Source organism: Manis pentadactyla, chromosome 5 (assembly GCF_030020395.1).
Source record: "Manis pentadactyla isolate mManPen7 chromosome 5, mManPen7.hap1, whole genome shotgun sequence".
Classification (NCBI taxonomy): domain Eukaryota; kingdom Metazoa; phylum Chordata; class Mammalia; order Pholidota; family Manidae; genus Manis; species Manis pentadactyla.
Window position 1 is genome coordinate 151,992,087 of NC_080023.1, and position 13,462 is coordinate 152,005,548.

The 13,462-nt window shown below is 49.1% G+C and overlaps 1 protein-coding gene across 3 annotated transcripts in view; it reads left to right on the forward strand.

The window, feature by feature from the left end:
• ANGPT4 (angiopoietin 4) overlaps nucleotides 1–13,462 on the forward strand; it is a 50,712-nt gene that overhangs the window by 21,751 nt on the left and 15,499 nt on the right. For 2 of the 3 annotated variants that reach the window (XR_008997915.1, XM_036924809.2), the window contains exons 2-6: nucleotides 1,031–1,186; nucleotides 2,650–2,771; nucleotides 5,434–5,666; nucleotides 9,253–9,368; nucleotides 12,337–12,438. Coding sequence is in view for 2 of the 3 variants with exons in the window: in XM_036924809.2 (XP_036780704.2) it covers nucleotides 1,031–1,186; nucleotides 2,650–2,771; nucleotides 5,434–5,666; nucleotides 9,253–9,368; nucleotides 12,337–12,438 (729 nt within the window). In the remaining variant the exon portion in view is untranslated. The remainder of the gene's footprint in view (nucleotides 1–1,030; nucleotides 1,187–2,649; nucleotides 2,772–5,433; nucleotides 5,667–9,252; nucleotides 9,369–12,336; nucleotides 12,439–13,462) is intronic. The other variant, XM_036924810.2, reaches the window with a different exon arrangement.

Consider the following 13,462-nt stretch of genomic DNA (forward strand, 5'->3'; position numbering starts at 1 on the left):
TCACCTTTGCAACTTGATCCTGATCTCAAGCCAGACCAGCTTCTCCAGTTCTTGGGAAAGAAAGCAGCCTGTGAAAAAATGAATGTTAGTGTGTCAGATCCCAGAACATCCCAGCTCGGAGAACCACTGGATACTGGCAGCTTTAGCCTCCTTTGGCAGAAAATAGAAAGCCCAGCTTGGCAGATGGACCTGTAACCTCTTGTAAGGGGAAAAATGTGTCCCCACTCCCTGATGGCTGGCTCACCCCTAGGAAGCTGGCTAACAGGCATGACACTGGGGGCTGTACTCTGACCCTTACTGCTCCCACTTTTCCATCAATTCATTGAACACATATGTATTGAGCACCAGCTGTGTGCTAAGCATTGTGCCAGACACAGAGGTAAAGTGGTGAATAAGACCAAGCCCCCAGCTTCATTCAATTGACATTTCAAGGGTATAACAGGCAATAGATAAATATGTAACATAAGGTAAGGAGTGATAAGTGGTAGGAAGAGACGTGAAATGGTATAAGAGAGTAAGCCATGCAGAAGGAGATGGGGGTGAGGGGGGTTTCCAGGCAGAGATAACAGCATGTGCAAAGGCCCTGCATTAGGCACACGCTTGATGTGTTGGAGGGATGTCATAGGGGCCAGTGCATCTAAAACTGAGGGGAAAAGGACCAGGAGAGGAAATTAGAGTGATAGTGGGAGGCCAGGTCATGGAGGCAGCTGCAGTCATAGGGAGGATTTTGGCTTTTCTTCTGAGTAAGATAGGAATCCTGGGAGGGTTTTGAGTAGAGAAGGAATGTGATTTGACTTAGTTTAACTGGATCCCTCTGGCTGTAGAGTAGAAGATGGACTGTATATGGGACAAGGACAGAGACAGAGAAGCCAGGGAGAAAGCTACTGGAACAGTCCAGGCACGAGGTACTGGTGGCTTGGCCTGGCAGGGAGGCCTCCCCTGGTTTCTCTATGTCCTTCAAATCACACATGGAAAGAACAGGAGCCTTCTCCCAACCCCTACCCATCCCTAGCCCATGGTTTCCCCACAGCTAGAAAGGTACATCCAGCTGAACTTGAGGTCTGAGCTGGCGCAGGCCCAGCAGCACATGGTCCAGAACCAGACAGCCACCATGCTGGAGCTGGGCACCAACCTCCTGAACCAGACCACCGCCCAGACCCGCAAGCTGACAGATGTGGAGGCGCAGGTACTTGAGGGTGGGTGGGTTACACAGGGGGCCTGTGGCTAACAGCCCAGGTCATCTTGTCTTGACCTCTGTCCTCCCTGGGTAAGTTAGGGCCTCCTCTGGGCCTGCAGCCCCCTGGGGCCCCTCCCTGATGCCCCTGTCACCAAACTGGTACCCACCAGGCCATGAGCCCTGGGGGTGGATACTGGGTATGGCCCTTCTGCCTCTGTGATTCCCATGTCCAAGTCTGTGCTGGGTATTGGGATGCGGGGAGGGACAGCACACTCCCCCACTCCCTCAGGGGGCTCAGTGCTCCAGGGGAAGCCAATGACAGATCTCAGGGGGGCCTACGACTCTGAGAGAGGGGGCACTGGAAGCAGCAAAGACGGAGTGGGAGAGCAGGTGTATAAACAAGAGGGTGAGTCCATGAATGGATGAAAAGATGAATGACACATGGGCATGTATGTGTTTGTTGCACTGCTACTGTGTGCTAGCCATAGTTGGAGATGCTTGGTTCTAGTTTATAGCAGTAAATAAAACAGGCATGCATCCCAATCCCCACAGAACTTCATCTCTAATGAACACCAAGAAAACTAATAGGATAAATTATATATAATGTATGTGTGTGTGTATGAGATGATGAAGGTTCTAAGGAGAAAAATAACATGCATGAGAGAGCGATAGGGACTGTGTGCTGGGAGAGGTTGAAGGGATGAGTTGCAGTTTAGATAGTGAGGCTACCACTGAGAAGGTAGGATTGGAGCCAGGCTTACTAGGAGAGCCTTCCAGACAGTGGGAGCAGCATGTGCAAAGGCCCAGAGGTGGGACCTGCTGACAAGCTCCAGGAACATCAAGAAGGCCAGTGTGTCTGGAACGACCAGGGGTAGAGTAGTGGGGACAGATGGCATTGCTGGGCCTGGCAGCCCATGGTAAGGACTGGGGCTTTTCCACTGTGTGAGGTAGGAGCCTCAGGGAGATTTTGAGCAGAGGGGCTACACCTTAAAAGGCTGCTTCAGGCTGCTGAGCAGAGAATGGACTGCAAGGATAAGGGTGGGTGGGAATAGAAAGCCTTGTGAGGAGGTTGGCACAGGACACAGGATAGAGACGATGGAAGCCAGGGCCAGAGTGGGGGCCACAGAGAAGGAGGGAGGTGGTTAGGTACCTATTGGTAGGCTGAGCTGATGGGACTTGCCAGTAGATTGAATGTGGGGATCGAGGGTGACTCCTCCCAGGTCCTGAGCTGCAGGAGGGATGGAAGGGCTATACGCAGTGAAGTTCAGGAAGCAGATCACATGCTCAGTTAGGGCCTGTGAGTGGGTGAATGGATGAATGGATGAACAACCACAAGAACTAACTACTGGAGGGTGGAAATAAGTCAACAAGTTTCGGAAATAGCAGAGCCTGTGGGCAGGTGAGCGTCTGTCTGCTAGGCAGGGCTCCTGCAGCTCAGGTAGCCCCCCACACCCTCCTGCTCCCCGGAACAGGTCCTGAACCAGACCTCACGGATGGAGATCCAGCTGCTGGAGACCTCGCTGTCCACCAACAAGCTGGAGGAGCAGCTGCTGCTGCAGGGCCATGAGCTCCATCGGCTTCAGGACCACAACAGGTGGGCCCTGGCTCCCTGGCACACTGGCACCTGGCCGAGACAGGGGCTGGGGCCAGGGCTGGGGCCCAAGTGGGGTTGGAACCCAGGATGGGTGGCAGAGCCAGGGCTGGACTGGGGCTTGTGCCTGAGACAGGGACAGGGGCCAGAGCCAGGGACCTGGCATAGGACTGGAGGTAGGGACTGTTTCAGGGGCTGAGGCTGGAGCTAGAGTAAGTACTGGCTAGGGCTGGGCTAAGGACTGTAACCAGGGTTGGAGACCAGACTGAAGCTGGGAGTAAGGTGAACATGCACTGAGCCAGGCTGGGGCTGGAGCCTGTCTACCCACACCAGGTGGGGACAGGGACTGGCATTTTCCTGAGGTTCAGGACAGCCTGATTCTTTCTCCATTCTTTCTTTTCTTCCTTCCTATATTTATTTATTTTATAAATTTTTAACAGCTTTATTGATCTACAATTTACATATCATGCAATTCACCCTGTAAATTTTAATCTGATTGACTATTTTGCAAATAAATAAATCTGATCTAATCCACCAATTCCCATCCCAAAAGCAACCACAGTTACAAGTTTCTTGTCTACACTAGCAAAGAATCTCTGTAGTTATAAGTAAATAAGCAAGAGGGGAACACCCTTAAATTATAAAGAAACAAAGAGTCATGGGGTACAGATAAGACAGATAAACAGACATCTGAGCCTGATTTCATCTCAATTTCAAGCTGAGTGTAGAAAAACTACCAATGTCAAGGTGCTGGAGGAGACAAACCCCATGCACTGAAGCAGCCATAGGCCTGTGTACAGGGTGAGATGTTATTGTTGTTCATGTGCTGGGTCAAGATAAGGCCATAAGGATGGCCCAGCTCCCTCTGATCTGCATACAGTTAATGATAGTTTGTCTGCCTTCTTATTCTTATTCCCCACCCTAAGGTGTGGGAGGACAAGACTTAGAACACTTTGAATCACTCTGAATTGGCACCAGGTGCCTAGAAACCGGTGAAGATGGAGGAGATCATCAATAAGCTCTCAGACCTCGGAGACAGCTAAAATTCTAGAATCCCAGTGTGCCCAAGTTCTCTCTCTTTCTGCAGAATAATTTGGAGTCCAAGGAAAATGCCTCTGTCCTGGCTGGACTCATTGTTTTAGTCTGGAAAACAGGTCATCATCATCTCATATATAGGACAATGTCAGCTTCCTCTCCCTATGCCTCAGCCACCACCCTCTCACAGCCTGGGGTGACCACTGTTCCTAGTTTCTTGTGTGTCCTTCCATATGTGCAATTGACAATTATTGTTGGAAGCTCTTACCACTTATCAAACGACAGGCACTATCAGATGCCGGGGTTACAGAAGTGAACACATAGACACAAATCCCTGCCCTCATGGACCTGACGTTCTCAAAGCTGATATTCCAGGGTTTCCTACAGATATTTAGACAAATACGCATGCGTAGTCCCTTTTTTTGCCCTTTTTAAATCCAAATGTAGCAGACAGCTTTTCCACAAATTTTTTTTTTTTTTAGTTATCCTGGAAACAGTTCTGTAATTGCATGTCACACTTGCTCATTGTTTCCTCCAACTGCATGACATTCTGTGGTATGGCTGTCCCTCCATTTACTTCCCCGGTCCCCAGGGAACGTGAGGCTGTTGCCAGTCTTTTCCCACTCTAACCGGTGATGTGATGAATAATGTCCCCATATCTCGGTGCACACATGTGCGCAGATCTGTAGGATGAAATGCCAAAAGCAGAAGAGCTGAGGAAAATGCTTCTTTCTTTTTTAAAATTCTTCTTTTTTTTTTTAACTCATGACAAAAATGCCTCATGCTTGTTACCTCACCAGACAATAGAGACCTGTGGAAAATGAGAGGGCAAATCGGTCCCCTCCACCTGCCCCCAAACTGCCTCCTCTCCATCTCCATCCACTGGAACCTGCTCTGCCTGAGTTACAGCACCTAGCGGATTGCCTTTCCATTCCTCCACACACACAGGCACCACTGTGTCCTTCCCCTTGTCTCCCCACACCTTGTCCTGTCAGCTCACCAGTACTACACTGACATTAGTACCTCTTCTCTTTCTCTGTTTTATCTTCCCAAGTGCAATGTTAGACTAGAGGCTCTGATGTGCCCAGGTCGGCCCACTCCCAGTCCTGGGCAACTTTCCAATTCTGTGCAAACCCGCTCTGCCCCCTTCCTCTTCATGGCTCCAGAACATTGCCAGGGACACCAAAACAGAACAGCTTCTGTCGCTCCTGGCCGGTGGGCATCAGGCCGTTTGGTGTTTCCCTGTTATAACCATTCCCCCAAGGGGCGTTCTTGCCTTGCTCCTTGGAGGTTAGCTCCTGCGAGAAGGTTGCTAGGGCAAAGGGCAGGCGTGTTTGGAGTTTGATAATGGTTCCCTGGTTGCTGGCGTGTCCCTTGCACCCCCACCTCTTTCCTCTACTGGATCCCAGTGCATCTTACTCCAGGGCCAGGTCCCTCTCTCTTCCCTTCCTCACTCTGAGACACTGCTGTGCACGGACCTCCGAGCTGTGTAACCCTGAGCAGGCCGCTCCACCTCTCTGAGCCCAGCGCCGGTCTGTGACGCAGAGTCCCCACGGGACCCAGGGGAAAGCGAGCGAGCGTGACTGCACGGTGGGGACAGCGGCCTCACCCAGTGCGCCCCCGCCCGCAGCGCCCTGGAGACGCGGGTGCAGGCCCTGGAGACGCAGCAGCAGGCGGAGCTGGCCAGCCTCCGCGGCGAGAAGGAGCGGCTGCGGCGCCTGCTGGGCCGCCAGAACGGCGCCCTCGCCGGCCTGGAGCGCAGCCTGCGCGCCGCCAGCAGCAATTCCAGCCTCCTGCAGCGCCAGCAGCGCCAGCTGCTCGAGTCGGTGCAGCGCCTGGTGCGCGTCGTGGCCCACGGACCGGGTGAGCGAGTGGCGTGAGCCATGTGCGGGAGGGAGGACGGCAGGAGAGGGGAAGGAGACCCCGCTTCCCCTCAGGGTTCCCTCCGGCCCTGGAAAGGCCCCACCCCTCTCCCACCACTTGTGAAATAGGAATAGCAACAAACAATAATAACAATGGTGACAACAGCCATAAAAGGAACCAGTCCAGACTCTACCCGCTGACTTCATGAGTGACCTTGGGCATGCCCCTGAGCCTCTCTTGACTTCAGTTTCCCCATCTCTTTAATGGGGTGATCATAATTCAAGGACTCCAGGAGCCCAGACTGACAAGTTTGGGTTCCAGGATCCACCGTCCATCTGCACCCCACTCCCAGGACCTCAGTGTTCCTATGGATAGAATGGAAAGGTTGGACTCAGCGCCCCGAAGGGCTTCTCTCACCCTAATGCCCTTGCCTCCAAGCCGAACAGCGGTGAGGAGGCATCTCTGGGCCTGGCTTCTGAGCAGAGAAGACAGTGCCTGGGCAGGGTCCTCATGTTCACTGACTCCCTCTAACAGGGCCCACTCAAGGTGGCCAAGGCATTCCCGGTTTCAGGGTCAATCACTCAGTCAACAAACCTTCACTGAGCACCCACTGTGTGCCAGGCCCAGTGCTGGGTGCTGGGGACACAGCAGTGAAGAGCATAGCTGTGGCCCCTGCCTCTTTTGCTCAAGCCTCTGCCTGTGAGTCTCAGAGAAGGAGGAGGATGTCTGTAGCACATCTGTTGAGTGTCTGCTATGTGCCAGATTCTGTGCTAGCAGTGTTCCTGAAGTTTCTAGACCACGGAGGCCTAAAAGGCTGTGCTGAGGAAAGGAGACTTTAACCTGAGGGCAGTGGGAGCTGTGGAGGGTTTTGAACCAGGTGGGACTACGTTTTAGGAAACTTGATTGGAACCAGGGAGTGGAGAATGGCTTGGTGAGAAAGAGCGAGGAAAGCTCGCCACAGGGAGGCTGCAAAGCCTTTAAGGTACAAGGAATCCAGCAATGGTGATGGATTCCAGGCACTGTGGCTGGCAGTGATTTGGGAGCAGAGGATGGCACAGTGGCTGCATCTAAGGCAGGCAGGCCGTGCAGGCTGGGGGTTTGAGGTCCCAAGGAAGCCGCAGGCAGAAGAGGTGGAAACATTCCAAACCATGAGATGTGGAGTGACCAGAACCCATTGCCAGCTTGTGCATGGCCCTGGCAATGTGGCCTCTCCCCACAGGCTCACCCAGCACTGTCTCGAGCTGTGGCCCAGTGTCTGCTCACCACTCTGGGTGGGAGGTTGTATTGGGCACCTCGCCTCGGGTACCCTTTTCCCAAATGCCCTGTCCTTCTGCCACACTGACACCAGGAAAGGGCACTACAGAGCTGTTTTTCTTCCTCATCTAGACAGAGACACTAAAAGAGGATTAGCCACCAGGTCTAAAACAGAAGATTGGATGGAAATGGGCCCAGGAACCAGGCATCCTTAAAGCCTAGCAGGACGCATGCACCCTCCTCTCTGCATGGCTTTGTTCCAGGCAGATGTAGGCTGGCCAAGGGTGGAGAACTCAGGGTGCTCAGCAGGTTAGAAGGACAGGGACACAGGTAGAAAAGACCTAACCCCCTGCACAATATAAAAAGCAGACTTCGTTGACTCAGTATTTTTGTCCAGCCTTAAACAGGCTCAGTGGTGGAGACCCAAGGGGAGGTGGGTAGAGGGCAAGGTACTGACTCTCCAGTAGATGGACCGGAGTTCAAGCTCCAGCCTCGTCACTTACTAGCCCTGGGACTTTGCACAAGTCATTTAATGTCTCAAATTTTCTCACCTATAAAATAGGCATAATAATAGCATCTATCTCACAGACTTCTTGTACAGAGGATTGCATGAGTTCAGGTACATGAAGGGGCTGAGCACAGTGCCTAGGGCCAAAAGGGGGTACAGATGGCACAAAGATTCAGAGGGAGTCTGGACTGAGGCCAAACTATGTTGCATATCAATACTGGTCCATCCCTAGTCAACGCCACCCAAAATAGTTTTCCTGGGTCCAAACTGTCCTTGGCAGTACCTGGCTAAGAAACACTACAATATACAGTGGGTGTTTCACTTTTATTGTTATTATTTTTGTTGACTAAGGGAAAACAATAGTGAGCAGAGCCTTGGGAAGGAGGACTGAAAATCTGAGGCCAACTCCCAGCTCTGCCTCTGCCTGGCTGGGTGAAGCAGGACCTGTCCTGATTGCCTCTAGGCCAGCACCTTCCCCATGTTTGGCTGGACTTCATTTTGCAATGAGCCAGGGGGCTGACAGGTGGGGCCACAGGAACCCTGTCCAGGGAATGTTTCTGCATGGGCTAGGATGGATTTGGGGCCTTAGTCACTCCATTTGTGATCTGGGAACAACAGCCTCCTTCCAACTGGTGCTCCAGCACCAGGACCCAAGATCCAGGTTCAAGATGAGGTCAAAACAGGAAGTCCTGCCCCTTGGCAGCCTTCTGGTTCCTCACTGGTGAGGATACCTGTCCATCCGGAACTTTAGCCCTACCCACACAGAGGTTGGATTCTGGTGGAATCACAGCCCATACCTCCCAACTGGATGCCACTAAAGGAACCAGAGAGGGGATTTGAAACCCCTGTAGGTCATTTATCAACAGTCACTTTTTTCAGGCTAGGCCTGAAGGCCCCCAGGGTCCTGGTGGGGTTCAGTCATTAAACTAGTATTCTCCTGAGGGAAGAAACACAGGCCCCTAAGATCAGCAGTCAGATCTCAGGAGGATGTAATGAGGGGCCCACCTCCAGGGATGCGGGGATATCCGGCTGGAGGAGTGGGCTGTGGAGGGGGCCCCAGGCCTCCTGCCCAAGGAAGCTCTGAGAACAAATCCGCCATAAGACCTGGAGAGAGAGGAGCTCTGCCCAACCCAGCTGTGTGCCCTTGAGCCAATTACCTCACCCGTGGGCCACAGTTTCCTGGTCTGTGAAATGAGGAAGGACCTCATTGGAGTTCAGGCCCCACTTACCTCTCCTGGAACACTCCAGCAGCTTCCTCTCTGGCCTCCCTGCTTTGAGTTTCATCCCCTTCAGTCTGTTCCACATCCTGGCCAGAGTGCTCTTCCTTGACATGGGCTGGGCCCCTCATCCTCTTCGAGGCTGACCTGGGCCCTGCTGCAGTCTCAGCTCATTTCTCTTTCCTTGGTGACCCCTCTGTGCCACCTTGCCCTACTCCTCTTAGATTCAGCAAGCAGCCAGTGCTCTTTTGATCCTGAGCTCTGCTCTCAGGGTGTGAGTTATTGCACATCCCTGGCCTCAGTCAGTTTCCTAACGCTCACCCTATTCCCTGCACACACCAGGACTGTTCCCACCTTGGAGACTTTGCATATACTCTTCTCACTGCCTGGAACACCCTCCTATTCTCCACCTGGGTAACTCCTGCTCCTCATCCAGATCCCAGCTCACTGTCACCTCCCCTAGGGAACCTTCCCACATCTGATACATCTCCCCATCTCCAGCACCTCCCAACCCAGAACCTGGCATAGAGCTGGCAGGAGTGTCCACCTGGCCCCTCCCTTCTCTCCTTAGCTCACCTCCAATTGCTTTTGCTTTGTCCCATTGCAGCCTCCATGAGGACAGCTGAGCAGGTATTCCAGGACTGTGCAGAGATCCAGCGCTTCGGGGCCAATGCCAGTGGCATCTACACCATCCATGTGGCCAATATGACAGACCCCAGGAAGGTTAGGGGACCCCCTGGGGGCTGAGGCTGTTAGGGTGCTGAGCCAAGGGCCTCCTAGACAGGTGCACCCCACCACCACCAGCTTCAGGCCTTGTCCAACATCTGAGATACCAGAGAAGGTCGGGTGACCCTGCCTTCTAGAGCCCACACCCAGTCAGGGATCATCATGGGGTTAAGGCAGAAGTTCCTAGAGTTGGAAGGACATCCTTGTCCTACAGCTTTTACTTGGAAAGCAGGAAAAAGTTCTGTGTTGGTTAACAAATAACAAATATAACAAAAACTCTGACATTCCAGGGGTTTAACAGAAAGTTTATTTCTCATTTACCTATAGTCCAGTTGAATGCAAGCATGGGGGCTCTGCTGCATGTGGGAAATTAGGGACCAGGGCTAATGAAGACCCCACCATCTTCAATGAGTGGCTTCCAAGGTTGCCCTGAGCATTCAGATCCAGATATCAGGTGGATAGGGGGGTTAAGGAAAAGCATGGATATCAGGTCAGAGGGTTTCAGGGCCAGGCCCAGAAATGGAAGAGAATGTGGAACAGCTAGCCTGTCTTCCCGCTCCAAGATTCCCTTTTCAGGCCTTCTGAATGTATAAGGAAGAATGGCTCAGTTTGTTTCCAGACTGTCTTTAACACTTCTCACACCTGCTAGACTCTCCTCTTGACAAAGAGACATCTGGCTCTCAATTTCTAGCTAGAATTCTGCAGACTATTTTGGTTTTGTTATATTTATCTTTACATTATCTGAATAAAGGTAAGTATTACTAGTTTTCCATTTATGGTACTGATAAGAGTTCCTTTTAAAATACATTTAATCTAAGTATTTAAGTTTAAAGAAAAGGACACTATTTTTTAAGTAAATGTTCTATATGACATTAAGTAAATTCAGCTATGGTAGAATTTGGGAAAGTGTGAATGGTTGAAATTTAGGAATGCTGATAGAGAGGCAAGAGCTGGCCTGGGAGGCAAGAGATATGGGCTCAAACCTCAGCTTTACTTTTGACTCACTTGCTTTGAGCAAGTCCCTTGTCTGTGAGCCCCAGTTTCCCTTCCCTCTGCTACCCCCACAACAGATGCTACTGTCTTCTCACCCTGACCTGGCCTTCAGCATCCTAGAGCCGCTTCCTCCTCTGGAAATGCCACTCCCACTTGTCTCTTCATGGCAGATACGTCTTCATCCAAAGCCCCGTTCCAATGACACCTCCTCTGAGAAGCCTTCTACAGCTGCCCCATGTCTCCTTCTTAAGAGCTATCTTTGTAGCAGCCCAAATGTTCATAATCAATAGTCTGCCTGCCCTGTCATAGCCTCCTCCAGACCAAGCTAGGCTTGGGGGTTGATTTATCTCTCACTTATCTCAAATTCATCTAGCACAGAGCCAAGCACCAAGTATGTCCTCATTGAACACTGAACATGTAGTGAACTGGCTGGAAAAATAATATGAACAAAGTTAGACTGAAGGATGTGACTGTGATGGATGGTAAGCTCTTTGAGGGAAAGAACTCTTTTCATCTTATCCATCTTGGCATCCCCTGTGCCTTGAATAGAGCCTGGCACATAGTAGGTATGGAGAGAACATTTGCCCCCTGAACGTAATAACATTTCCTGAGTCTACACTGTGTGCCAAGCATGTTATACCTCTCAGCATTTATTCCTTACAGCAACTCTGCAATAGCAAGTGAAAAGCTCCATTTACTTAGTTCCTAGTATGTCCAGGCTCTGTTCTTTATTTTTTCTTTTTATTGAAGTATAGTTGAAATACAATATTATATTAATTTCAAGTATACAACATAGTGATTTGACAATTATATACATTATCAAATGCTCACCATGCTAAGTGTAATCACCATAGAAAGTTATTACAGTATTATTGGCTATATACCTTATGCTGTACTTTTCTTCCCCATGACTTATTTATTTTATAATTAGAAGCTTGTAACTCTTTATCCCCTTCACCAATTTCACCCATCCCCCAACTCCCCTCCCCTCTGGAAAGCACCAGTTTGTTCTCTGTATTTATGAGTCTATTTCTGTTGTGTATGTTCATTTATTTTGTGTTTTAGATTCCACATGTAAGTGAAATTATTTGGGACTCATCTTTCTCTGACTGATTTATTTCACTTAGCATTATACCCTCTAGGTCCATCCATGTTATTACAAATAGTAAGATTTCAATATTTTTTATAGCCAAGTAATATTCCACTATATAATATATATCCTGCATCTTAATCCACTTATCAGTGAATGGACACTTAGGTTGCTTCCACATCTTAGCTATTGTAAATAATACTGCAATAAACATAGGGGTGCATATATCTTTTTGAATTAGTGTTTTTGTTTTTGTGGGGTAAATAACTAGAAGTGGAATTACTGGGTTGTATGGTATTTCTATTTTTAATTTTTTGAAGAACCTCCACACTGCATTCTATAGTGGCTGCACCAATTGACATTCCCACCAACAGTGCACAAGGGTTCCCATTTCTCCACATCCTCACCAACACTTGTTATTTTTTTGTCTTTTTGATACCGGCCATTCTAACTGATGTGAGATGATACCTCACTGTGGTTTTGATTTGCATTTTCCTGGTAGGTAGTGATGTGGAGCACCTTTTCATGTGTTTGTCAGCCATCTGCATGTCCATCTGTTTGTTCTTTAGATGACACATGTCATTCTCATAAGCCCAGCTTGCAGATGAGAAGCTGAGGCACAAAGAGGCTAAAGTATTAATATCCCCATTTTACAAAGGAGAAAAGGAAGGCTCTGAGAGGACACCATTTGCCCACCACTTTAGAATAATGATGACAACAGGTGGGGAATTTGAACCTGGATATTTCTGATGCCCTTGACCACCAGGCTCACCTTTGCTCTGTGGGGCTCTGTCAACCATTCACAGTTAGGCTAGCCCAGTCTTGCTTCTGGCTGCCTCCAAGGGCTTCCAACTCCTACCCCTACTCCTCAATTCCCTCCAGGTGTTCTGTGACATGGAGGCCAGTGGAGGCGGATGGACCCTCATCCAGCGCCGTGAGAATGGCAGTGTGAATTTCCAGCGGAACTGGAAGGATTACAAACAGGTAACACAGCTGCCCTATGGAGGGGTTTTTCAGCCCTGAAACCTGGGGCAGGAAGTGGGTTGTGGACAGGGGATTGGTCTGCCCTCAACCCTTCCCAGAAAAAAATCAGCCCACTGAAAAACAACAACCTTCAGATTTGCCCCATGTACATTCACTTTCGGGAACTCCATCACCAGAAAATGAACCTTCTTTTTGCAATTTATGATATATATATCCTAAAAATGATATTTTAACTTTATTTTTGTTTTAATTTTGGAAAGATAATACACATACATTGCTAAAGGTTTTTAAAGAGTACAAAAAGAGGAACAGAAAAAAGTCATCTCCTCCCCACCTTTGGCTGCATTGTCTTTGCACACACTGTGACTACATCTGTAGGAGAGAGTTTTTAATGTGGACTTGCTCAAAGACCCTCATTTTACAATTTGAGAAATATGTAATTTACATTTTACATTTTACAAAATTACATTTTACAAAATGAGAAATAGTGCACAATTCTTACAGCTTTTTTTAATTAAATTTTGAATAAAGGGTTTTTGGCAAGCTGACAAAAGCTCTTACACTTTTAAAAGCAAAAGAAATAGAAAAAGATACTCACATGGAAATACAGCAGTGTTATCTGTGTCTGCTTGTTGTTTATTTGATAAATATTTAAAAATAAATACCAAATTAAGCTATGGGTGTTCTTGGACCAGTTGGGCTTTAAGAAATCATTAAAAATGGTAAAGAGAAATAGGGTGCTTAGATGCAGAAATACACAAAAGCATACTGAATACTAACCATTAAGCAATCAGTGGTACAATGTGACTAAAATGGGGAGTGGGGCTTAGGTATTCCCCTGTCCTTGGTGCTGAATTGTTGTTCTGGTTAAAGGCATCTGTTTCTCCTAAACCTGGGATACTGGTGACTCCCAACTGTCCTAGCTTTACTTCTCTGTGTTGCTGAAATTTTGCAGTGGCTGCCATGTCACTGAACAAAGTTTGCTCTACAATTTATGCAGCTGATTAAATCTTTAATTTTTTTA